This window comes from Cynara cardunculus, assembly GCF_001531365.2.
Source record: "Cynara cardunculus var. scolymus isolate 2C chromosome LG 14, CcrdV1, whole genome shotgun sequence".
NCBI classification, from domain to species: Eukaryota; Viridiplantae; Streptophyta; class Magnoliopsida; order Asterales; family Asteraceae; genus Cynara; species Cynara cardunculus.
Genome location: NC_037541.1, coordinates 1,641,436 through 1,669,348, shown reverse-complemented (window position 1 = coordinate 1,669,348; position 27,913 = coordinate 1,641,436). Strand labels below are relative to the sequence as shown.

General features: G+C 32.2%; 3 protein-coding genes across 4 annotated transcripts; 1 reads left to right on the top strand and 2 right to left on the bottom strand.

Annotated features, from left to right (window-relative positions):
• Positions 1-7,965: 7,965 nt before the first annotated feature.
• Positions 7,966-9,872, bottom strand: LOC112526612 (eukaryotic translation initiation factor 3 subunit D-like). Its single transcript, XM_025136969.1, has one exon. It carries the CDS (start codon positions 9,852-9,854, stop codon positions 8,142-8,144), a length of 1,713 nt encoding a protein of 570 aa, XP_024992737.1. The 5' UTR covers positions 9,855-9,872; the 3' UTR covers positions 7,966-8,141.
• Positions 9,873-14,967: 5,095 nt separating this feature from the next.
• On the top strand, positions 14,968-16,651 carry LOC112526724. 2 transcript variants are annotated; one of them, XM_025137125.1, is made up of 3 exons: positions 14,968-15,301; positions 15,428-15,653; positions 16,156-16,651. In XM_025137125.1, exons 1-3 carry the CDS (start codon positions 15,026-15,028, stop codon positions 16,599-16,601), a joined length of 948 nt encoding a protein of 315 aa, XP_024992893.1. In that variant the 5' UTR covers positions 14,968-15,025; the 3' UTR covers positions 16,602-16,651. The 2 variants fall into 2 exon arrangements, with proteins under 2 accessions (XP_024992893.1, XP_024992892.1); XM_025137124.1 differs by having other exon boundaries at positions 16,153-16,651.
• Positions 16,652-17,742: 1,091 nt separating this feature from the next.
• On the bottom strand, positions 17,743-19,785 carry LOC112526652. Its single transcript, XM_025137027.1, has 3 exons — positions 19,447-19,785; positions 19,103-19,328; positions 17,743-18,283 (listed from the first exon to the last, which is right to left on the bottom strand). The coding sequence occupies exons 1-3, from the start codon at positions 19,726-19,728 to the stop codon at positions 17,838-17,840; spliced, it is 954 nt and encodes a 317-aa protein (XP_024992795.1). The 5' UTR covers positions 19,729-19,785; the 3' UTR covers positions 17,743-17,837.
• Between the last annotated feature and the right edge of the window lie 8,128 nt (positions 19,786-27,913).

Here is a 27,913-nt window from a genome sequence, read left to right as displayed (position 1 = left end):
GGTAGGGTGGGGGGTGGGGCTAGGTGTGGTGAATATTGTTAGGTTGGAAACTCAGCCCCAGGTATAGTATAAATGTGGTAGCCTACCGTTTTTCTTTAGCCTCTTGGTTTTTTCTCTAAATTAAAATGAAACAACTTCGTCCACAAGCGTAAGCAAATTAATATTATATATTTAAAAAAATTTAATATAAAAATAATATATATATATATATATATATATATATATATATATACTATGTTCGATCCCATGTATTACACGGGTTAATTTGAAAAAATTAAATTATGTCATAAACTTATCTTACAGATATGAATGATAATCGAAAGTACGATACTACTTCAGACTTGTACTCTTGAAATAACTCTGAATTATAACTCTGAAAAATAACTCTTCAGACTTGAATTTAGAAATGAAACTATATCAATAATTAGTTAAAATGAAATTAACCCTAGAATAAAATTAAATGTGTTATTTTGAACAAATATAGACATATTTTTGGCAAAAAAACCTTTTATAGCCTGCATGTTAACCAACAAAATTCGTCATACAGAACTCTTTGACAACATCAGCAAGTGATAGTTGAAAGCTGTCACGATAAGCTGAAAGTTGAAAGCTGTCTCCTCAGTGATAGTTAAAAGCTGTCACGATAAGCTGAAAACACAAGCTGAAGGTTGTCAGCAATAACTTGTCAGATTACCTGAAAGCTGTCAATGATAAGCTATCAGCGATGAGCTGAAACCTGTCACAATAAGCTGAAAACACAAGCTGAAGACTGTCAGCAATAAGCTGTCAGATTAGCGAAAGGAAATTAGTCTGAACTAAATCTCGTATAGTAAGAAAATTAGTTAAACTACGATAAAAAAAGATACATTTTTAGAGGGACATATGTCAACCAAATAGGCCTCTTTGAACCACTAATGTAAATTGTGTTTAGATACATGTTTAGGTGGAAAAATAAGAAAAACCGACTCACCAGAAGATGACACGTGTCACCCATGTTACTTATTTATTAGGTGTGTGTGTGTGTGTGTGTATATATATATATAAAGAATCATGTGAGAAGTTATACATTTGTGAGAAGTGAAGAAGTTTCAATATTATATATGATTAGACTTTTTTGAGTGTGTTTAATGATATATGATTAAGCTTATATGTGTTGTAAATGCAACATGTGTTTAATCATATATGATTAAGTTTGTTTATCATGCATGTAATCATATATGATATTGATTTTTTTTTTTGTAAAATGTTTAATTTCTCGTTTGAACCTGCTCCTATATATATATATATATATATATATATATATATAATCAAATAAAAGCTACAAAAATATTACAAACCCGTGAGAATCGATATAAACATATTTTTTTACATGATTTCTTTTCATCAAAGGCTATGATTTTAGCTGTTGTTCACATATGTTTTGTGTTTATATGGTGAATCCATGTGAAACTTTTTTTGGTTCACATAGTAAAATGAAAAGTAAATGTGAAAAAGTCTTACAGTGTTAAACAAATGCATGTAACACTGTCACTTTATGAAACAATATCTTAAATTCTAGTATTTTTTTTTTATTAACCTGGATATCCAACCCGCTATGCGAGCTGACTAATCCCAGAACGACCACCTGCTTTACAGATAGCCCGAAGTCACCGCATTTGAACCTCCATGGCCACAAGGAGATTTTTATTCCTCCTTGGATTTCTAGTATTTGTTGAAAATAATGATGCGGTTTTTTAACCCGTTCTCACATGTTTATAACATTTATGTGGTTCTAATTTGATTTAACCCTATATATATGACATTCATTTGAAAACTCATAAAATTGTGATAACTTTGGAATCTGGTGCAAAATATATTATTTCACATTTTTTTTCCATCCAAGGTATGGATTTAGTGAATTGATTAACATATATTTTACACATATATTTGTTTCACAATGCGAACATTTTTATGTGTGTATGAAACAAAAAAAAAATACAATTAAAAGGTTTCACATTGTGAACGAATACATATAAGACAAACACATTGAGAAACAAATATATGTTAATATATATATATATATATATATATAAATTTATATTAAATTTTTAGTATTAGATGAAAAAAATCATGTGAAATAATACATTATGATAATAATTCTCACAGTTATCACAATATATGAGACTCTAAAATGAGTAAACATTTCTATATATAGGGGTTGTCTTAAACAAGAAAGCTACGAAACGTGAAAAGGTAAGAAAAGAAGGTTAATGAAAGGTTCATATGTGAATCATCAGAATTTTTTTTTCAAGATGCATATATGAACTGATGTTACAAATTATTCATATGCGTTTACATATGCATTTTGAAATGGAATTTTTCAATTTATTCACATATGAATCTTCTGTTAACCTTCACTCTTACAATTTCATAATATTTTTGGTTTTTTTATTTAAATCTCCTATTAAAATTAAACAGTCTTGTATCCTTTTCCTCGAATCGACCGTTTTACTAAGATTCTGTTAAAACATGATCGTTATAGTATATGTATTTATATATATAAAATACGATGTAAACAATATGTTAAAAAGACAAAAAAATATTCCTCTTCAAGTTAAAACAATATAAGACTTGGGAAAGCCATTCGGTTATCAAGTTGTAGAATTTTGTCGCACATTTTTTTTGATGGGGTCGGTATCAAGATTTTGGTAATAAAAAAGAGATACAGAAAAATTATTGTCGAAATAAAAAAGAGATACAGAAAAATATGCAAAAATATATTACGATCAGTAACGGATTCAAGATTTCCGATGAACGGATCTACCTTTAAGATAGATCAAGGGTCTGTAAAGTCGTAGTTTAATTATGTGAATAAGTCAATTGTGTCTTTGGGTAATAAGATACATATTCTCCAAATGGAATCGACCTTTTGAGCAAGAAGCAAGACTACGTCTTTAGGCTTAAACCAGATGTGTTTTTAGCTGCATTCCATCTTTTCGAATGACTCTTTTTCTAGTTTTTTTTGTCTGATTTCGAAGGAATATTTTCGCTTTTTTGTTTGATATCTCTTGTATTTTCAAATATCTCATAGTTCCGTCATGAATACTATGTTTTATTTTGCTTACGTCATTGATTACAAAAATAAACTATAAAAGTCAAAGGTCAAAAGTATCAGTAGATCTCAGGTTCAAATCCAATGAGGAATAAAAACCCCCTTTTGGCCATGGAAGTTCAAATACGGTGACTCCGGGCTATCTGTAAAGCAAATGGTCGTCTTGGAATTAGTCTGCTCACATAGCGGGTTGGATATCCAGGTTAATAAATATATAAATATATATATATATATATATATATATATATATAAGTTTATTTATTTAATGTTTATTTAAATATTAAAAAAAAGGCATAGTTGCCTGCCATGCCCATTGTTTAAGTGCATCAAAGGAAAACAAGCAATCCCATTATTATATTTTGTATAATTCTTGTCTATTTATTGAATTTTTGTTGACAAAAATAAAATCTAATTATTAAAATATTAAACCTTTTTCTTGATATATGATGCCAAATATAAGGATTAAATGTAAAAACAAAACTGATAAATTTGTATGTTTATTGTTTTTTTATTAATCTGGATATCCAATACCGCTATGCGAGCCGACTAATTCTAGGATGATCACCCACTTTGCCTATAGTCCGGAGTCACTGTATTTGAACCTCCGTGGTCAGAAAAGAATTTTTTATTCCTCATTGGATTCGAACCTAGGACCTCCTGACACTTTTGACATTTTGAGCTCACGCTTAAACCAATCAGATACTGCTCTTACGGTTATGTTTATTGTTTACGATTATGGATACAGATTTTGTGTATGATTTTAGGTATTGGACTACTTTAATCAACAACTTTTCTTCGTACGAATGGAAAACAAAATCAACATTGTTTGCCTATACTGGTATCTACATAAAAAAAAGGAAAATTAAATGTTTTTTTTCTGATAAATCAAGATAAAATTTAACCATTATCAGTAATTTATAAGGTGCCATGGTGTAAGACGCATCATCGTCGTTACGAAAAATATAGCACATGCCATGTCGTTTTGAGACACATCTCGGCAGTGATTTTACAAGGCGTGATTTTTTTTTTTTCGATTTTTTTTTAAATTCTAGTTTAATTTTTAATTTTTTTAACTTTTGTGTTTTTATATCTTTAACATTGGATTTTACACTTTTACAAATTTACCTAATCACATCATTCACATATTCATGGGTTCGCACACATCATAATCTCAAAGTTAAAACTAAGTAGTAAAAACTTTCCAAATATATTTTGAATATTTGATCACTTTATAATTTATATACTGTTAATATATGTGTGTGTAGGGTTGGGTTCATGTGAGACCGGACCCGTAAGACCATTTTTTACACATTTACCTTCACAGGAAGACGTTGTGAAGGTAAAAAGAAACCAAACCTTCACAACGAAACACTGTGAAGGTTACTTTCACAGTATTTTGCTATGAACTTTCAAGTGAAAAAATGGTCTCACGGATCTCACGAAAACATGTTGCTATCACGTGATCCCAAGTCTATGTATATATATATATATATACATGAATTTTTTTCCTTCTAATTTAAATATTAACTTTTTGATATCATTACAACAATGAATAATGAATATTAAACATATATGTATATATAGAAGATTAATCATTTGAGAACTTCAAAATTTCTCAAATTCATCTTATACCACTAATTTAAGATATATGATTTTATTTATCTATATATATTATAAAACATTTGACAAAAACTCATAAAAACCATTTTTTTATACATGAAATACTGTTTATTGATGCATATTACTTAAAATTCAAGATTATAAGTAAGTTGTGCTTAAGTACAATTTATTAAACTTTCATGTTTGAATTCGTATAACTAACTTCAGATAAACATGATCAAATAGAGAATAAACATTTCATTTTAAATATAAAAAACTAAAATATAATTAGGATAATCATTGAGTTCTAACAAAATGCTCAATTATTATTTTTATAAAAAATTATATTATTAAACCAAAAATAAAAAAAAATGAATTAGAAAAATACACAAAAAAGAGAAATTTTAAATAGTCAGTTTGGTACTAATATCAATATATTTTTTATTTTTTATAATATCTTCATATTTATATTTTATTCAAAAATAAAAACATTATCGCTTTCTTAAAACCACATAAAACCGTATTATAATATCAACTAAGAAAAAAAAAACGAAACACTAAAATCGAGATATATCTTGCTGCATTGTGCGAGTACCTTCTAGTTAAACATTAATGCATTTTTTTAAATTAAAATCCATGCATACCTCTCTCGGTAACATATACGCACACACACACACAAGTAAATGCGCACCCAAGGTGAAGAGATTACGAACAAAATGCAACAATTTTAAGCATTTCTTACTAGGATATTCAAAAATAGTTAGATTTAGTTTGTATTCACAATATGTTCACAAATTATAACAGATCTTGTAGATTCAGAATTTGTTCACAACCTATAATAATATTCTTAAGAAATTGTTCACCATATGTTCATCTTCTGTGCACATTCAATTATGTCTATATGTTTATTAGTATGTTACACAGAGACAGATACACATTTTCTGCCTTATATTACATTTTGAGAAACGTTGCATCCTCGTTGTGGCGTGTAAGGTTTGACTTTGCCCCCACGCCACACCTCATGCAATTTAGAACCTTGATCGTTATACAAAATAGGAGGTAGAACAAACTTCATTACATTTAGCCAATGTTCTGTAAACTAGTTGATAAGCTGGTTTGTTAACTGATGGGTTTGTCTAATGGAACAGTTAATCAGACAATTAGTTGGTCATAAGTGGAAAAATGAAAAATATAAATAGATGATAGTTTAAGGGTAATATATGTTACATTCACCAAGCTTTTGGATAGGGATGGTGATTTGCCCCGACCCGAACGAGAATGGGGATTCCTCGCTAAAACGGGTCCCGGGGCCGAGGATCCCTGGTAGACTCAAACCGGGGACAGGGGATGTTACTCAAACCGAGGTTGGGGCCGGGGCCGGGATCCCCGGTAGAATCAAACTAAATGATACTATTTATGGGGTTTGACCGGAGATTGCTAGAGATTTAATTGGGAACGGGATGATAATCCCCGTACCCACGGGGGCCGGGGATCCCCGGTAGAATCAAAGTAAATGATAGTATTTATGGGGTTTGACCGGAGATTGCTAGAGATTTGACCGGGAACGGGATGATAATCCCCGTACCCGCGGGGGACCGGGGCCGAGGCCGGGGGCCGTTACTACAAACCGGGGCCAGAGCCGGGGATTACAAAACCCACCCCATCCCCGCCCCGCTACTATGCCTACTTTTGGATGCCAAACATTTCTTCGAGTTATTGTTAGATTATGCACATATAGAGGCACACTTGGGTCCTGTTTATTATCATATGAACTAGTTTAACAAGACTTACAGTTTATTCAGTCAGTTATACACGTCTGTTTGATAGTGGCTTAATGATACAAAAATTACCTTATTAAGTAAGTTTCTAAGGGAAAGTTTTTATGCAGAAAGCCAAAACTTCCTAAACCTACCCCTTCCAATTAAAAAATACGCTCATTTCAATCATGAAAAAACCCTTTCAAACAAAATATTCCAATCTGTACTGACAGATGAATCCATACAGACATCTTTATTCATGCAGAACTTGATAGAAAACCAACCAAACAATCCCATATAATTTTTTTCAAATTGTGGCACCATTTAACAATAAAATACAAAGCTACGAATATATTTTTACAAAATCATCATTCGCTTGATGGTTAGTTCCTTGCTTTTTGTATCAGCTGTCATGTGTTCGAGTTTTTTATTCCAAAAAAAATTCAGAATCATAATAAATCTGAAATTAAAAGTTAAAAACTAAAAAAAAAATGATACAAATGGGATTTGAATCTACACTAGTAAGGTTAGAAAGAACCATGCAAACCAACTCTATCAAAATCTGTGTTATTATTATAGTTTCTAGGAATAGATGATACCTTTCACCACCCTAAAACTTTTACACTAGAGGAGGAACGAAACGATGGCCCATACCACCATATGCACCATAGCGGGTCCACCCCCAGGCACATAATTCACATAAACATTCAAGATTGGCTAGATTCAATGTTTATTCATAAACAGCCAATAAACTCAGAATTGCAGACATTAACGACAGGGTTGTTTCAATCTGTTCAAAGATGCTATTACACCTATAGATTGACCGGACATGTTGTTTTAGAAACAAAATATAAAAGTTTATACCATATATTATATTAAAAGTCTTACAATATCTTAATATGACACAGTAACATTATCTTAGGGGTTGTTTGTTTACCTCTTAATAGTTCCATTAAAAGGCAACATCTAAATTGTTAAGAGGTAAATCTTGTTTGGCAAAAAAAAGTTTGTATTTTAATGGTTTTAACACCCTCTGAATGATTTTGTATCATGGGTTTCTCTTAACCATTCAGCACCCTAATTCATTGTAAACAATTATATTTCATTTGCACTATATCATGATAGTCTCTTAATCATTCTGACCACTTAATCATTATGTATTAAACCATTCAGTAACTGCCAAACAGCCCCTTACAATATCTTCACTTGAATAAAATCATTTTTCTAACATTATTTGAAACAAAATCTTCGACCAGTTCATCATAATCAACTTTCACCAAAAAGTCATTAAAGTAAAAAGCCTAAAACATTAAAAACATATATAATTGGGTTAAAGATTAAAAACATGTATAATTGGACCCAAAAAATTCGGGAGCCCTCTCCATATCTCTATATACCCAATAACCACTTATCTCAAATCATTGCAGGTTATACAATCAAAGATCTAACCACATGCTGAAGGTTGTTCAGGCTTTCATTCAATACAATGGCCAAAGATGCAAACAGGGATTTGTATTTATTGTGAAAGCTTAAAGATTTCTTGAATCTTAATACTTATAAAACTTTCCCACAGATCATCATAATCAAGCAGACCCCATAACTTTATTACCACCACAAATAACTAAATCACAGTAAAGGAAACAAATGGATGATCAAGAACACTCAAATTAGCAGAGGAAAGCAAGAAATACCTTCTAAAGTTCAGCCTTCACTTCCTTGCCTTCCACATTATTTAGACCTCCAATTCCATCAACAATGTCACCATCTTCCACAGGAGGCTGAACCTGCTCATCCTCTGGCAATGGCTCCTCCACATAATCATTCTCAAAAGCATCAGCAGGAACTTCATAGATTCTAACTTGAGGTTTCTGTGGATCCTTCACCAACACATACTTTCCTTCCTTCAATTTCATGCACAAATCAACAATTGATTTCACAATTCCCCACATATTCGAAGTGTTTAAATTGATCTGCCCTGCAAATTCCCTTGGTTTATACCCCACAACTGCTAATATAACATGATTAAAATGATCACGAGGATGAACCCTAGTCACATATCCCAATTTCATCATATCGGCTCCGGCCAAGATTGCTTGGGCCGTCCACTTAGCCAACTTATTAGCATTGTTTTTCAACTCAGTGGCTAAAACTGCACCCCTTTGAGTATCCAACTTCCTCCTCCAGTCCACACCTGAGTACTTCGGATCGAATTCATTCAAAGCATTCAAAGTTAAGAAAGATTTCTTACCATTAATCTCCAAGAAACTCTGAACCTCACATCTTGCCACCAGATACATATCGTTATCAAGCTTCCAACGCCGATAACGATACCCAACTGATGCAACTTCTTCGCCTTCATTAGCGAACGGATTTGGCTCCTCAAAGTTCACCTTATTCCCATCTCTTACCAAAACTTGCTGTGAAAAATTCTGATTGATGTAAGCAGCTTCAACAGATAAAGAATAAGCAGAATTGATATCGTCCTTAGCTTCAGGCAATGGCTCCTGAGAAGTTTCATGAACTGATAGCAAATCTAATTGAGAACCATCTCGTTTATCAAAGAACAGTTTGTTTCCAACTCGTTGAATTACGATATCCCATGAGTAAACTGATCTAGGAGCACACATTAACGTCGAAAGGATAGAATCAGTCGCGAAAACAGTCGCTTTGTCTTCATTCGCAAGACGCCGGATGATCGGGTCATCGGTTGCTGTCACTTTGAAGAAGTTCCTGTTCTTGAAACGCTCCAATCGGCGTTCGTTCTTCGGTGTCGTCCTGTCGAATGTCTTGTCGTACGGTTCGATCGCACCACAGATGAGTAGATCTTCTGGTTCAGGAATATTGTAAGAGAGTTTTGTGAACGTCGAGAAAGGGATTTGATCAAGCATATTCCATTCCGGTTGAATATCGACTGATGATTTGAACACAGCTGCTTCGCGTCTAGGGTTATTACCTCCCGTCCGATTCGCATGGTACAACCTGTCCCGGCGAGCACGTTGCTTTTCAGCTTCACGTTTACGCGCTTCCACCTCCTCATCACGCCGCTGCGGGAGCTGATTACGATTGTTCTGGAACCGCCATTTTGGACCGAATTTTGGGCGTGGAGGTGGCTTACCATCGACGAGACGGAATGAGGAATCGTCATCGGCGTTGAGGCCACCGCCGAATGAATCATCGGTAGTGAAATCAAAGGCAGAGTCCGCCGGATTGTTACGGTTGGGACGGTTAGGGTTGTAATTCGATCGAGTCCAGTCGGCGATGCGGCCAAGTTTATCGGAGCGGGAGAAGGGGGCGAACGGAACGTTAGCGGGGTAGTTTGGGAGGAAAGGAACGGAGGAGGTGACGGTTTCCGGTGGACCCCATCCGTCGGGATTGAAAGGAACGTCGCCTATTTCGAAACCGACCATGGTTTTCCGGTATACTGTACGCTTTGAGATTGAAACGGAGGTGGTAGAAGATGAGCCCTAGTTGGAGTGATATGTACGCTACATCATAACCATGGTTTAAGAAACCACTAAATTGGTGATTGAGATTGTTTATAAAAACAATTTATTGACTTATTTCAGTATGATATCGATAATAAGTATTTTTTAGTATTTGAATAAATTGTTTATACCAGTGTCAAACCAGTAATAAAAAGTTTTTTAAAAAATTAAACAATTCTAAGTTGTAATAAGTTGATAAACATTTTTTTAGAAAAGCATAAGTTTTCAAATTAAGACATATTAACGTTACATAATATAATTAAAATAAATTAGTATATACTATTTTTATCAAAATAAATTATTTAACTAAAAATTAAATAATAAATTAATAAAATTTGAATTTAATTGATTATATAATAATAGTTAAAAATGATTATTCATGTTATATGTAACGTTTATCTAAACTCATCAACTAATACAAACTTTTTTATGGCGATGGAACATGTTTGGTTAGGGTGACAGGGTAAAATCATTGACGATGATTAGAACAGAAGAACAACGATTTACAGTGTGACAAAGAACATGTTACCTCACACCGATAACGAACCTCCAAAAACCCAATTCCCGTCACTTGATTATCGTAATCGGTTGAAGATATTGCACAAGCATAGTAACTTCTCATGATCATGGTCCATTTGAATTAGGGGCCTGAGATGGGATTTCATGGCTTAACAGGTACAAACGGGGTTGTTATTAAGCTAAGCATAACACGACATAACCAAAAACACTCGTATATGACTTACCAAATAAACCATACAAGCTATTAAACTTATTAAGTCAGTTCCAAACAACGCCTAAGACTGCACATACATTAAAAAGAAGGTACGCCAAACCTCGTGGAAAGAGTTATTAGGACCAGATTCCTTTGTTCCCATCATTGTCAGAATCTAGCTATCATTGATGTTAAACTACATATATGAATAATACAAATAAAAGTTAACACAAAGTCACTACGAGAAAAAGTAGGTTTCATCGGGAAAATTTCTAGCTGATTTTTTGTCGGAAAATTACCTGCGGATCCCAAAAAAATTTAAAAAAAAACTCAACTTTTGTTGACGTCCACCATAATCCGTCACTGAATTTAAAAAAAAAAATCGATTAAAATTTTATGGTGGATTTTCTAAGGATTTTCATCGGGAAAAAAAAGTAATTTTCAATTTTAAAAATAATTTACGGAAAATTTATTAAATTTCCAAATGATTTTTTGCCGGTAATTTAATTAAATTTAAAAAAAATTAATTAATTTTTTTAAATTAAAGAATTTATTTTATTTTATAATTTTAATTAAATTTCTAAGCAAAAATCCATCGATAATTTAATCATAATTATTAATTTTGTTAATTAATTCAAGAATATTGGATATTAGAGAAAAAAAGGTTGTGGCTGGTTTTTGACGATCAAATCCATCGGAAATTGATCAATCCGCTAGAAAAGCCGATGGAAATATTGTTTTCCGGCAAAACTTTTTCCGACCGGTAAACCACCAAAAATAACGTTTTCTAGCAGATTTCTGACAGATTTTTCTAACGAGAAAAACCCTGATGTTTTGTAGTGAGTCATTGGTCCCAATTACTGGTAAAATCAAGTAGTTAAAAAGGTTAATAAAAAGTGTATATGAAACTTTGTCTTATACAAGTATTATATATTTAAAGAAAATCTTTTAACTTTATTCTCTTTTAGGTCTTCTCGAGTCTCGATCTAAACCACGTGGGTCATGGCATACTGGTTAAATCTCAGAGAGACGTAGTGGAAAATCTCATTTATCCCAGATCGAGTACAGGCCCAATAAAATAAGCAATATGATTGGATTTGCCAATAAAATAACACCAGACTTTTATGCCTTAAAAAATTGGCGTCAAAACAACCTATTCAATCTCACAGTTTAAAATGTGTATTTGTAGAAATGCTCGGCCCTAAACTAATTTTCTTGTCTAATGGGCATAAATGTAAAGATGGTCAAAATGTGTCCAGCCCTATTCATGACCGATTGGGACCGGTTATAGCCCAATGGTTCATGACCGGTTACACTTTTTTTATTAAATTTCAAGGTCCTGCCAGCATAGGACAGGTTACGGGAGTGATACTGGTTATATATAGGTAATAGGCCCGATTTATTTATAAAAAAATATTTTTTTATAAATTATAATACAAATTTTCCATTTTTTTTTTCTTCTAAATTTTCATGTTTTTCAAGATTTTATCTACTTAAATGTATTAATTAAACTGTATTTCTATACTAAATTTAAAAAATTGTAATTAAAAAAACATGTATAATATTTTTGTATATTTTTTTAAAACCAGGTGATCCGGGGACCGATTTTTTTGTCCATCTCGAGTCCTAATCTAGCATACCCAAACACGTTTGTAAGGACTTGATAACTTGTTGTCAACATTCTATAAACGTGTTGGGTTTGTGCACGGGCTTAAAGACCCAAAGATCTCTTACATTTGAAAAACGTAAAACTTACATAAAATAATTCAAAATATATAAAACATCTGCCGTACTTCTAAAGATTCAATCGTACATAACGAACCTCGATATTGGAGAACAAAACCTCCGTGCAACTCAACTTGTTTCGAAAACCAAGTTGTTACAGTGACCGGATCTCAAGTGTGATGATGCTCAAATCGTTGTTTGCCAAAACCTTGAGAATGGACCTGAAATCAAAGAGACGACGGTGTGGTTGAGGAGGAGGATTGCCGAGTTACCCAAGATATTAACAGAACCCCGTTATTTTTGAATTACCAACATTTACATCTTAAACGGAAAAAAATATATCGTAATTAAAAAAAATGACTTGATATTTATCATCATTTTACGCTTGTTATCAAAATTAACAAACTTAAACAGTTTATTGAATCAAAATCTTACACGATTCTATTACTATTTCACACTGCTCAAATTGAAAATACATAAATCAACTATCAGTAGTATTCACGTTAGGGGTGCTCAAAAACCCGATCAGCACGAAATAACCCAACCCGAAGTAACCCGATGTCTAATCGAGTTGTAAAATTGTCAAACCGTAGGTATTGGGTTACTATTATTTGAACTCAACCCAACCTGATGAACCCGATATTATTTCATTTTACACAATTACACTATCATGTATGTTTTTCATATACACATATTTTCAATCTATTCACATCTCTATGTAACACATTCGTATATATGTTCAAGAACTGTGAACATATATATGTAAATTGATAAAATTAACTGAATGTGATATACATAAGAAATATGGATAAGTTGTATCAAATGATTGATAATGAAAAAGAAATTATGAGTAAAAGAAAAAACATATTCAAGGTTGGAAGAATATTTTAATGTACCAAAGTATCAATTCAACCAACCCGACCAACCTGTACGTGTTGGGTTGGGTTGGGTTAGGTTGCACTTTGGTTTGATTTGGATTAAGATTTTTTCAAACCGCAAGCATTGGATTGGATTGTTTAAATGTCTTCAACCCAATCAACTCAACCCATAAGTATCTCTAATTCACGTCATCTATATATAACAAAAATAAAATAAAATATTATTTCTTTCATATAATATATTAAGTTATTAATGAAAATGACAATTAAACCCTTTTATTATTATATGCATATAAGAAACCATCTAAATAAACTAATTTATTAAATATTAAATCTTTTAAAAAAATTAAATCACACGAGAAAAATAGGTGAAGAACGTGGAATTTATTTTATACTTTCTTCTATCAAATAATTTAAATGACTAATATGCCCTTGGCATATGCTAATCAATGTGATGACAAAGGGCGTTATGGTCAATTAATAAATCCTATTATTAAGGAAAAACCATGGCCTTTACGCCGCGTATTAAATCCACTTTCTAATAAAGCTGGGTGGTCATAGCCTGGGACCCGCCTCAGTAGATGAGAGTAGTATACTTTACTTTCAACGGCTAGGATTACATCTCACTCATCTATCCAGGCTGTCAAGTGGAGCCCGCAAAGTCCACGAGCGTCGCATTGGCAGCATGCGACAAATCGTGAGAGACAAACCGGAACATGATAGGATACGGCTTCGTTATATTTATGAAAAGTTACTTAAACAGTCCCTATATTTTTCAAATCTTTTCATTTTTAGCCATTTATGTTTTGAATTTATATTTTTGGTCCAATAAAGTTAAACATGTAGACATGTTTTTTCTTCCACTATGATGGAACCGTGAAGTCGGGTCCATTAAGGATGACAAAACAACCCCAAGATTAATGTGTGTTTGGTCCATGGACAGTACGAGATTGAACATAACTGTATAGATAGACGGATGAAAGAAATTGTGTAAGATATCAGGGTTTAAATAATAATAAGTAGTTTAGTGACTTATTAAATAGCTATTTTTGGGTTAACGGAACCGTTTAACCCACAAATCGAATAACCGAAAACCGTTTTGGTCCGGGGAGTTATTTGATTTTGGCCATTTATCTAAACACTTGCTCGGTAAGCACTTATCGGTAATAAAACAACACTATCATTTACTTATCGGATAAGATTTTATTCACTAAAACGCATCATATGCAACAATTTATCCCGGTAAGCGCTAACCATGGTAAAAGTCCTCGTCCTCACTTACCGGGTAAGACTCGATTCTTGGCTTCGCTCTTACCGGGTAAGATTTTTAGTCATTGTCATATTCATTTGGTAAAGTAAAGTGACTTGGTAAGCGCTTACCTGGGTAAACGTTTGGTAAACGGTACCCTAGTAATCCAATCTTATCAGACGTTGGTGTTAAGAAAATTGTACCAACGTTAGTCAACAGGGTAATCCTATAATTCTTGAAAGAAATAATCCATCAAAAGACAAGATTTAAAGTTCAAGGACTATTTTGTAGTTTACTAAAAGTAAAGGACAAATATCCGAATATTTGAAGTATATCTCCATGTCTCTATTGACTCGAACCTGACGTGGATCCGACCCATCAAATTTGACCGTCGGATTAACATCAACAAATAACAACACGCCACGTGGCAGTCATCTCCCTATATATAACTATAGTTCCCCAATAATTAATATCATTGAAAATAAAACCCTAAAAAACTAAACAAAAGAACGTTGTGAGGTTGGTGACCATGGGCGGAGCCACCACCAGAATTCCGATGAGCCACCGTGTGCTGTCACCAAATCACAATTACACCACCGGTGATCACCACCCACATGATCAACCGGCGATGCAATTATCCGGTTCGATCTTCGGGTTTCTCGAAGAGGAACCAACCGTCTTATCGTCTCTGGAAAACGTGTATTACGATGTTCAACACGAAATCGAAGACGACGAGAAGACGGAAAACCCCGAAGTTATCGAGAACAAGATTCAATTTTGGGAAACCCAACGTCAAAATTTACATGTAAGTTTCGATTATTTGATCGAAAGTTTACTGGCATTGAACGACCATTATATAATCTTGAAATCGTTAATCACGTATATTTCTAATTCTAACGAGTTTCGACGTATTTTATAATGTTTTTGGCAGACAACGTTATTCAGAACAACGAGTTTAGAATCGAGAATCCGAAGTATAACGAAAGAAGTAATCAGGGAAGTCGAGATGGTCGAGAATGTATGTTTTTGCACCCGGCCGGTCTCGAGCGGTTGCCGGAGTTGCCGGATGAGTGAAATTTGTCGCCGGCTGCAAAATTCCGGTTACAATTCGGCCATTTGCAAGTCCAAATGGAGGAGCTCGTTGGATATTCCATCTGGTAATATTTGGAAATTTTATTTCCATTTTAATTCAATATTAACCACAATATTTTTATCTTTTATTTATAATAGTTTGAATATATATATATATATATATATATTATATATATATATATAGTTTAAACGAGAACAGTAACCAAATAAAAGAACACAAGTTAATACAATAGTGTGCGGGTGATGTGACGTCGTGACCTGCAATCGTTGCTCACAGTCAAAGTCGTTTGAATCACATGTGATTTTAATGTAAAATCATATGTGATTCGACCATTTTCTAATTCTCTTAATTGATTATTGTTTTCATATAAAACTGGCTATGTATATTATATATATATAATTTTCATTCTTTGATGTTTATATTTGTTCCAAAAAATATCAAAATCAAAATCAATCGTTTTCGTTATTTAATTATCTTCAATAAAATTCCATTTATGTATTTTGGTATGATTTAGAATATCTCGTTGTCGTTACTAAATTGTCGATTTTTTATTTTCTATGAAGCAGGAGAACACACGTTTGTGGACGTGATCGACCACTCCGATCGTAAAAAAGGCGATGTGAGAGTGATAATCGAGCTGGAATTAAAGGGTCAGTTTGAGATGAAAAAAGGAAGCGAGGAGTACAACCTCCTCGTGAGTAAACTACCTGACGTATTTGTTGGGAAAATCGAGAGACTGGAAACCATCATTAAAATACTGAGCACGGCCGCAAAGAAATGCATGGCGGAAAAGAAAATGCATCTGGGACCGTGGAGAAAGCAACAATACATGCAAGCAAAGTGGCTCAGAGTCATTGAACGGAACACCTCCACGACTCTGGTCGAGCCGTTGGCGGTAGACAGTTACTCTACTCGACCGGCTAGGGTCAGAGCATCAATGTTGACCATGGATCTTCTTGACAACTTGCCAAATATGAATTATTTTTATGCCCAAACAGTTAAAGTTGTTTAAAAATATTTTGTACTAATAAATATATGTCGGTTACAAATTTAATTTTTGACAAATTTGGTTTTATATCTTATTTAGGGGTTGTTTGTTTACCTCTTAATCGTTCTTAAGAGGCATGCTCTGAATGATTTTGTATCCTAAGCCTCTCTTAACCATTCAACGCCCTAATTTCATTGTAAATAGTTACCAAACAATTATATTTCATTTTGAACTATATCATGAGAGCATCTTAATCATTCTGATCACTTAATCATTTTACACCAAATCATTCAACAACTGCCAAACAACCCCTTATTGTCTAAATATTTATTGTTGGAGTGTCTCTCTCTCACACACATATACACACACATATATAGACTTCGGATCACATGAGACCAACATGTTTTCTTGAGACTCGTGAGACCAATTTTTTACACTTGAAACTTCACAGCAAAACGCTATGAATGTAACATTCACAATGTTTTTGTTGTGAATGTTCGACTATTTTTACCTTTAATTATTAAATGGAGATTTTTTCTCTTTCTATTACCATGGGTAAATTTGTCTTTTACTTAATCAAAAAGATAATAATTAAACATTTATTAAAATATGTATCTTTTTCATCATGGATATTTATTTTAGATCGTACACGTTTAAATTAAGTTACACGGTCCTCTATCACGTTCAATCAAATGATTACGATTCCCAAAATAATTGACACAAATGGACAATTCGAACGAGATTCCCAATACCTTTTTTTGTATTTACGGGAGTCAACGTCAAATTACTTATTTTGTTACCGTTGTTATTTTGTTACTCTTTCCATTCAATCAAACAACGTAAAGAAATTTTACTGAAAACGACATCTTGTAAAAACGTTTTATTTCATTAAAAAACGTTAAACGAACCCATATAGTTCTGTCCCTAAAAGAACGGCCCGTTTCATTTCACCAAATACCGTAGCCAAAATCCACAACCATTTCATTGTTACACTAAACAAAAAATTATGGCGTGTCTTCAAAATTACTGAACCGAATGTAGCTGAAACCCGAAAGTTGTAAATTTGCGAGATCTCACATCAGTTGGAAAAGGTACAGAGGTTGTCTTATAAAGGATCAGATACATTATCATTCATATGCGTTTTAAGCTTATGAGTTTATGGTATGGATAAAACAGACAATATCTGGTACAGCTGTTAATATTTCACAGTAATCTACAATCGGTTATAATAGTTTTCACAGAACAAATAAAAATCAAATGTTACAGGACTTCAACGGCCGGGGCAAAAAAGTTGGGCATCTTCGGTAAATTATCGAGATCCATAGTCAACATTGATGCTCTGACTCGAGTCTTAACCAGATGCGTTGAATACTCACCCATCGCCAACGGTTTAATCAGAGTCGTGGTTGTTCGTTCAACGACTCGAAGCCACTTTGCTTCTACGTACCGTTGTTTCCTCCACGGTCCCAAATGCATTTTCTTTTCCTTCATGCATCGCTTTGCGGCATTACTCAGTATTTTAATCACGGCTTGCAGTCTCTCGATTTTTCCAACGAATATGTCAGGGAGTTTCGATACGAGACCGTTGTATTCTTCGCTTCCTTTCTTCATCTCAAATTGACCACGGAACTCCAACTCGATTATCACCCTCACCTCGCCTTTTTTGATATTCGAGTTATCGATCACGTCTACGAATGCATGTGAACCTATCTCATTTTAATAAAAGACAGAAATTTAGTAAAAATATAACATAATATATATATATATAGAGAGAGAGAGAGAGAGAGAGAGTGTGTTAGGTTTTCGTGAGAACAATTTGTTTTTGTAAGAGCCATGAGATCACAAAATAACACTGAATTTTCACAGAAAAATACTGTAAAGGTACAAAAAAACACTGAATATTCACAACATAAACACTGTCAAGGCTTGATAGTGTCTTGTTATGATGTTCAGTGTTATTTAGATGTTCTTACTTTCTTATAAAAACAGGTTGGTTTCACATGTTATATATATATATATATATATATATATATATATATATATATATAGGGTTGGGTTCACATGAGACCAGCTTGTTTTCGTGAGACCCGTGAGACCACATTTTTACACGTAAACTTCACAGCAAAAACACTGTGAAGGTTTAAAAAAAGTCGAACATTCACAGCAAAAACACTGTGAAGGTTTAAAAAAAGTCGAACCTTCACAGCAAAAACACTGTGAAGGTTTTAAAAAGTCACATTCACAGCATTTTGCTGTGAAGTTTCAAGTGTAAAATGTTGGTCTCACGGGTCTCACGAAAACAGGCTGGTCTCACATGATCCCAAGTCTATATATATATATATATATATATATATATATGTATATGTATATGTATATGTGTATATATATATAGATGTATGTATATATATATATGTATATATATATATATATATGTATATGTATATATATATATGTATATATATATATATGTATATATATATACACGTTTTATAAAACAAACGAAATTAATAATAAAAAATTAGTACCTGATGGGATATCCGAGGAGCTCTTCCATTTGGACTTGCAAATGGCGGTATTATAACCGGAATTCTGTAGCCGGCGGCAAATTTCCGTCATCCGGCAGCTCCGACAGCCACTGGAAACGGGTCTCGAGCAAGAACAAACATTCTCGACCACCTCGAGTTCCGCAACAACTTCCTTCGTTATATTTCTGATTTTCGATTCTAATGTTGTTGTTCTAAACAAAGTTGTCTGACAAAAATCCAATAAAAGTCGACAACTTTTTGTTATTATCCCGAGAATATTCCACGTCGAGATTTTTATTTAAACGAGATCCGTAAAATGTTGTAATTAAATAAACGAAACTTACATGTAAATTTTGATGTTGGGTGTCCCAAAATTTAATTTTGTCTTCGATTTTTTCGGGGTTTTTGGTTTCAGTCTCGTCTTCTTCTTCGATATCGTGTTGGATATCAGAGATCCTGTCGGATTCCGGGAACGAAAACACGGTGGCTTCTTCTTCGAGGAAGCCAAAGATGGAACCGGATAATTGAACGGCCGGTTGATCACCGGAGTTATCTCCGGCGCTGTAATTGTAACTTGGTGATAAGACACGGTGGCTCATCGGAATTCTGGTGGTGGCGCCGCCCATGGACCTACCGTCACGATTTCGGGTTTTTTTCTTCTTTTGGGAAAAAGGGTTTTTTGTTGCAATGATTTAATTATAAAATCTGCGGTTTATATATAGAGGGGGATGGGAGGTGAAGCAGAATGAGTGCCACGTGGCGGGTTTTGGTTTGATGGTTCTCATCTTGACAGTCTAAGATGGTGGGGCCCAACAGCTCGGATCCACGTCAGTGTTGAGTCAGTAATTTCAAGAGATATATTCGAATATTCGGGAATTCTTTTTTTGTGTTTTTTATGTGTTTTATTTATTTTTAGAAGTTACAAAAAAGACCTTGATCTTTGGATATTTTTCATATTTAGATATAAACTTTTGAAAATTGCAAAAATACCCCTTTATTTCTCTCATCTAACTTATAACATATAATTTTCCTCAGTAATTAGTATCTGAATGTTTTAATAAATCAACTGAACCCAATAAATTTTCTACAGACCGGAGTATGATGACAATATGGTGTGAGCAAAACGTTTCTCTATCATAAGGAGTAGAAATGTTTTTTTCATGAAACCTCTGACTTGCGAAAAAATTATACGAGTATGGTTGTTTAAATGTGCACATAAACCGATTAATTAATTATCAAACTATAAAGTAAAATGACTTGCATATAATTACGTTATTTGTTCCTATCAAATTCAGTAGTAAAATATTCTAAATACCATCTACTGAATCACATATTATTACGTCTATTATTTGATCCAAAACTATGATCAAACACTGCAAATCTAATATTTGATATTTCAGGTTACAATAATTAAATAAAGTATAGATTAGGTTAAATACACTCTTATATATATATATATATATATATATATATATATATATACCTAGAGGGTGGTGCCTGATTGGTTTGAGTTTGCCTCCAAATGTCAAAAGTGTTAGACTTAATTTAAGTTCATGAATACCATTAACACATCAGAATTGAATCTATTCATGTTAAGAGATTTAGGGCTTGAATTGTGTACCTTGTGCGATTGATGAAGATGGGTTCTGATTGTTTGATTGATCACCCATTCTTTCTCAAGATCCACTCTTAATTCCTTACCATTTGATGACCTTTGGTAACTAATAGGATTCTGTGTGTTCTTGTGAAAGACAGATGCAAAAATAGCGCCAGAAAAGTTTTTATATGGGGTTGAAGGGATTGTTCTCACCATCAAAGAACCATAAAACTGTCAATAAACCAATTGATATATATATGACAGAAAAGAAGAGTCTGATGGTACGCATACATTTATTTACTTGATGCTTATATATAAAGCATAATTGTTATTATGCAATTAATCTTGTTCTCAAGGTGAGCATGTATATACATATATGTTTCTATATATGTTACAAAAAGTACCTAGAGGTTTCAGATTCAAATCCAGTGAGAAATAAAATCCCCTTGTGGCCACGGAGGTTCAAATGCGGTGACTCTGGACTATCTGCAAAACATGTGGTCGTTCTAGGATTAGTCGGATCGCATAGCGGATTGGTTATCCATGTTAATAAAAAAAAAAAACACATCTAGTTACTAATATGCTCCTCACATTGTCACATCCATCAATGTGAAGACTTATTTTTCTACATTTTTAATGCACCATTTGATTTGATTCTGACATAAATAAAGATACATATAAAAACACCCTAATTAAACTTACAACATAAAAACCCGCTATTCTTATAGTATTAGGGGGTATTTATGACAAGTTCCCAAAACTAGTAGTCATATATGTAAAATGGTTAAAATATAAAGGGGGATCGGATAACTTTTCAAACGTATTTTTAGAAATTTACTTTCTTCAAGCAATATTCGCTACTGTCAAACTACTAAAGCTTACCAAAACAGTAATCTAAGCATCAGACCTTGTACGCTACTCTAACTTTAGTAATAAATTCTCTGAAACTAGCACTTAGAACCGTTTGGTATATTCTTGTCGTATGATCCGGTGAGACGCTCGTGGTGTGGGACCCGTATTGACAGCCTAGATGAAGGACAGCTTGATCTCAGCCGTTGAAGTAAGTGAAGTTTATCAGATGAGGTGGGCCCCATGGTAGTTCCCCTGGTCTTGTCTAGTAGATTCGTAAAACAGGGGCTGGATAAAATACGCGGCGCAAAGCCAATGGTTAGGAAAATGGAAGATATGATTAGACAAAAATACCCTTGATCTTGCTTGGATTTACTTTGTAATTATTTGGGGTATATTTGTCATTCTATTAAAAATTTTGTGGATTCTTTCAATAATTTGATGAGAAAGCACATCATTTTGCTTTATTATTATTATTTGGATTATCTTTATTGAAATTAGTTTACTTTATGTCGTTTTAGACATGGAATGGGTCCCAACCCATTGAGGAATCTGGTTTATCCGGTCTCGGTCGGGGATGAGGACTTCGAGGATGAGGACGGGGATCCCCGTTTGTCTCAAACCAGGGACGGTATGATACTTCTCGTCCCGCTCCGTACCCGTTATATATATATATATATATATATATATATATTTCAACTGAAACGACAATTCAAATTTTTTTATTTCTTAGCTAGGTTTATAATATAAAATTGTTACTTTTTGGATGTTAATATATAATATTTTGGATGTTAGGTCAAAATACAATTACTCGACAAGTTTTATATATTACTCGATATGGTTCTATATTACTCAATATCTTTTGGTACACGTGACTATATGTTTTTCTGAATTAAATTGATTTTTATTTTGGTTTTAGGTTATTAGTTTTTATATGATGTTGTTTTTTTTTTCTTTTAAATTAAATTCATTTTGGTTTTAGGTTTATTGAAAATGTTTGAGATTTAAACATGTATTGTCTCTTACATATTTAATTCAAAATAACTTATATAAACAGGAAAAAGTCTCTGTTTCCCGTTGTGGATGGAGATGTGATTATAATCTCCGGTGGGGATGGGGACTGGAACGGGGATAGAGATAAGTAATTGGGGACGGGGATTGAGGTCCCCACCCTATTCACATGCCTAAGTAATTTAATGACTTTAATGTAACTCATAATTTAGTCCATAACTTATACATTAATGTATACTAGTGGTTTAATGATATAAAAAATGTCTTATTCAATAAGTTTCTATAAGATAACTTTATACAGAAAGAAAAGTTTTTTTTTTTTTTTTTGTCAAACTTGTTTCTAACAATTAAAAAACATGTTCTTTTCATATATGAAAAAATCCTGCCAAAAGAAACTTTTCAATATATACAGACAGATTAATCCACGCATGCAACTTTATTCATATACAGCTTTTATGGAAAACCGACCAAACAACCTTAAATGCGCTTCGGCTAGTAATTTCCTTCTCACGCACATCAACATCAAACAAACTCACTTTTTACATTCTCAATGAATGATTTGACATGATTTTTTTAACGTTAAAATGATGCAAATAGCAATCCCCATTTGTATTCGTCTCAAAATAAATGCTTATACTTTTAGGATTATATGTATTTATTTTATTATTTATTAATTTATTTGAAGGGTTGGGTTTCGTTATAATGAGAAGCGTAAGAAAAGATTTTCACATTTGCATCAATCCTAATTGAATGTCAACAATAATGAGATACAATGAGATATACCAGATCAAAATTCTCTTCTAAAAGCGTAATTCACAGGTGGACATGAGATTAATAGTGATCAAGAGTTCAGATCTCTTTTTATGTTTCTCATCATAACTTTTCTTCTTACGATCTTTCGTTTTTTTTTTTTTTTTGAAAGGCAATATTTTGTTGAGATAAAAAAGGTACAACGAATGAGAAACAACAAAATAAATAACCGCCCAAACAGTAAGAAAAACTGTTGAATGTAGAAAGGAAGAGGTAAAAAGAAGCAAAAAAACTACATCCAAACACTCTAAAAAAACAAGCACGAAACTACCACCCGTAACAAAAGAGACTAAAATCTAAGGCAACTAAGGGGCTGTTTACAAAATGTTTATTTGGTAGGTGCTTATTCGATAAATTTTCTCATCGGATGAACATGATCAAGGCCAAGAATCTTACCGGGTAAGAGTGATGAGAAAGATGGAGAGTTTTATCCAGTAAGTGAAGATGATGACTCTTATCCATGTAAGCGTTTACCCTGTAAATTGTTGCATTCGATACGTTTTGATGTATAAAAATCTTATGCATCAAAATAAATTATAGTGTTGACTCCTATCAGTAAGCACTTACCGGATAAACATTTAGGTAAACAGTCCCTAAGAAATAAATTGAAAGGCTAGAGCAAAACCGAAGCTGAGGCACGAATCGCGGATAAGGGTAGATTATATGAACACTTATGCATGTTAAATGAATCCCTTTTTTTATAAATGTTTGTTTTAATAATGTAAAATATGAAACTTTTAGGGTTCAACTATATTAAATAAATTGGAATAAAATTAAATCAAATTTGATCATACGTTTGATTGCCATAAATTGGAATGAAATCTATCAAAAGTAGAATACGTACAATAATAAATGTATGAATAAAACTTGATTAATAAATTAATCACTATAATTATTTTAAAAATCATATATAATATATGTAGAAGTATTTAGAAACATCCAAAATTAAAATATAAATTGTTGGTCTTGTAAGGGTCTACAAGAAGAAAAACAGTTTGTAAAAGGGGGGGATGAATACAAACACAGTATTTTCAAATTTAAAATATATATTGATAGAGAATATCAATACATATTTTACAAGATTGTTTGCGGAAAGATAAGGTAATGAAAACATATCTAAACAATCTTTGGTTAGACACAAAGTCTTAGCAAATATAAGAAAAGAAGTTGTTGTAAAGAATATCTTTTACTTAAGCTAGAAAATGGTTGAAGTAAGAATTAGGGTTAGAGAGTGAGTTGCGCGCACTCTGCATGGAGAATAAACACTTCTATTTATACCAGTGCATTAAATGTTCATTTAATGCAATATGGTAGGGTTAGAGTGCGTGTCAAGCGTTAAGAGGAAGACTTGTCTTTTGCTATAGTGAATAGTACAAAAAGCACTATTCATGAGCAGACATCTTTACTGAAAGTTGGTGGACAAAGAGTCGACTAATCGGCTCCGTATCATACTAACTTTCATAGGGGTATGGGTTTTGTCCTTTGTGTGCATAAGGACAAAACAACAACAATCGTGCTAAGCAAACTTCCTTTGATCGCTGAATGTTGGAATGACCTGAAAGTTTCATCATCATTCGCTGAAGCTTGAGCAGTCTTCACACATATGTAGACAGACTTGTAATCACTTAATACCGCTTCTAATCACGTACTCGTCAGTCTCTAATATTCAGTTTTAGTCTTCGATGTTTGCTGAATGTTCTTTGGTGTGAGTCTTGTTTTCTTGAAATATTGTTGTCTCTGATAGATTTACAATGCAAGTTCTTCAGCGATCACTGAACATACTCAGTGAAGATAGCTGGAACTGAAAATACAGAAACATAAATATAACCTATAAGTGAAAAGAGATTATTATCAAATCACTGAGAGAGAGAATCAACATAAATTAATTAAAGAAAAGTTTAAAAAACCCCAAAAAAAAATCATCGTAAATGGTTTAGTCCATAAACTATTTTTTTTAAATGAAAAATCATTAAACTTTCTTATTTTAAATGATTAAGTCTCGAAACGATTTATTTGAATGAAAAAACCACTAAACTTTCACAATTTAAATTATTAAAACTCTGTTTTTTTTAAATAAATAACTTAGCGAACTTTTACTAGCTGAATAACGTAACTTTTTGAATTAAGAGGATGCAGAACCAGTTTTTAAAAATGCAATAGTTTATTTATTGAAAAAATATTTATGGACTTAATCAATTAAAATGAAAAAATTAAGTGATTTTCTCTTTTTTTTTTTTTTAAAGTTCAATAATTTTTTTATCAAAAAAATAGTTCAAAAACATTAATCATTTAAACAAAGTTTTGAAAAAAATTTAAATGCTTAGAGGCTGTTTACCATATTTTTTATTAAGTCATGTATAGATAAATTTGTCTGTCTGGATAAATAGGTGTTGTTTATTTTTTTATCTGAACCAACAGTCTGAATAACATAAATGACCGATTTACCCTCTAATATTAATTATTTGAACATCAAAACAAAAAATCATAAAGAAGCCGAAGATGTGGTGTCTCATATGGGAAGGAGGTGATGCTTTAAATAAGGGGTATGAGTGTCATTTTTGTGGTTGAATAAGGACAAAACATCTTTTCTATCTGTACGATTAAGTCATGTTATGTGCGAATAAACCGTAAGTAAACAACTCAAATGAACTGCAAGAATAAATCAGATAAACCAATAAACCTAATCAAACCACAAGTAAACAGTCCCTTGATCATTCAAATGATTGGATTTTTTAAAACCTTTTATATTAATTAATTTTGAAAATAAATGTGAAAAACGACAAAATAGTTACACGTCACATTACATATTATTTACGCTTTTATTCAATAATTAATATGTGGGAAATCGTGCTTCCAATAATGCATGGCCCACCCTTGTTAAATCAATTCAAGATAAGGAAATTATTATTAATTTCCTTTTTATTTTATTTTATTTTCATTTTATAAATATAGTTCTGTTTTATAAATAAATTATATCTTACAACGAATTACGTTTCGATTTTAATGTTATATTTTATTATTTGTCTCTGTCGATATTATAATATTATTTTATTAGTTTTTAAGAAAGCAATAATGAGTTTATTTTTAAATAAAATATAAATTTAAATATATCATAAAAATTTGAAAAAAATATATATATCAATGTTAATATTAAATCTAATTATTTAAAATTTCTCATTTTCTAAATAATTTCTAATTTATTTTTTTATTATAAATTTAATTTAAGTTAAAATAACGAAATAATTTATTTTTGATTTAATAATATTTTATAAAGATAATAATTAAGTATTCTGTTAGAACTCAATGATTATCCTAATTATATTTTAGATTTTTTACATTTAAAATGAGATGTTTATTCTGTATTTGATTATGTTTATCAGCAGTTAGTTACATGAATTCAGATATAGAGCTTTAATAAGTTGTATTTATGCACAATCTACTTGTAATCTTAAGGTTTAAGTAATATGCATTAATAAACAGTATTTTACGTATAAAAAGTGATTTTTAAGAGTTTTTGTCAAATGTTTTATAATATAGTATAAATAAAGACTAAAATTACCAAAAATAATCAACTTTGAAAATCACTTTAAATTTTGGTATAAACCATTTTTTAGATTATGATTAAGAAAAATCTGTAAAAGTCGATACGTTACCGTACAATAAATGACCTGAGTTGGAACTGTATTAAACCAATGGGAAATCAGTATTCTTGTTTTGGTATTCAGTTTTACTTTTTGTAAACAAATATTCCCAGCCAGCATAAACCTGCTTTTTTAGGCGGTTTTTTAATGAATGATACGTGAAACGCTCGTCTAAAACAATATGAGAGTTCTGATTAGGTTTTGGACCAACTAGTGTTATGTGCTGTCGTTTTTTATTACCATAGACTTAAATTCTCGTACCAGTTTTGTTATCGATCTTATTCCATCAACTTTAGTTTAGTGTTGTTACGCAACTCTTAAAGGGAGTTTCAAACCAGAATTAATACCAGATCATTTTAACCCAGTATTAGTTTTTATATCAGTTTGGTGTTGCAGAACAGTATAACACCAAATTTGGTGGTATACTGATATTTTATATCGACTTGGTTTTAAACATTTTTTAACTACAAAATGATACTTTGAGTTTCACAGAGGGTGGGCTAAATGCACCAGTTTTATACTGTTGAATGTATTTGTAACACCCTAAAAATTAATGATTCGTAAAATAAATAAATGTTAAGGGTTAAAATTTAAATAGTAAACGACATACGGGATTAAAGTGTCGATACTCGAAAAATATGATTTTATTGCAATAAATAAAATCAATAAAAAAGAAAATGAAACATTTTGAATTTAATTGATTTGGGATAAAAATGAAAAAAGAAAAACAACAGGGACTAGTTCTACCAAAAGTAGAAAACTAATTTGGAAATTATTGAAATTTGGGAAATCATTTCCCAAATCACGTTTTTTTCTATTCTGGAGACGACTTAAAGGCTTATAAATTGGAATTTTCTGATGAATTATTGTGGAGACATTCCTAAGGGAGTAAGAGAGTAAACG

Bases quoted from the DNA above. Each gene is read 5' to 3' on its own strand.
- LOC112526612 (XM_025136969.1), bottom strand. From the start codon at position 9,854: ATGGTCGGTTTCGAAATAGGCGACGTTCCTTTCAATCCCGACGGATGG.
- LOC112526724 (XM_025137124.1), top strand. From the start codon at position 15,026: ATGGGCGGAGCCACCACCAGAATTCCGATGAGCCACCGTGTGCTGTCA. The intron at 15,302-15,427 runs GTAAGTTTCGAT...TGTTTTTGGCAG, and splicing joins CCCAACGTCAAAATTTACAT to ACAACGTTATTCAGAACAAC. The intron at 15,654-16,152 runs GTAATATTTGGA...TTTTCTATGAAG, and splicing joins CTCGTTGGATATTCCATCTG to CAGGAGAACACACGTTTGTG.
- LOC112526652 (XM_025137027.1), bottom strand. From the start codon at position 19,728: ATGGGCGGCGCCACCACCAGAATTCCGATGAGCCACCGTGTCTTATCA. The intron at 19,329-19,446 runs GTAAGTTTCGTT...GATTTTTGTCAG, and splicing joins CCCAACATCAAAATTTACAT to ACAACTTTGTTTAGAACAAC. The intron at 18,284-19,102 runs GTACTAATTTTT...AAAATGAGATAG, and splicing joins CTCCTCGGATATCCCATCAG to GTTCACATGCATTCGTAGAC.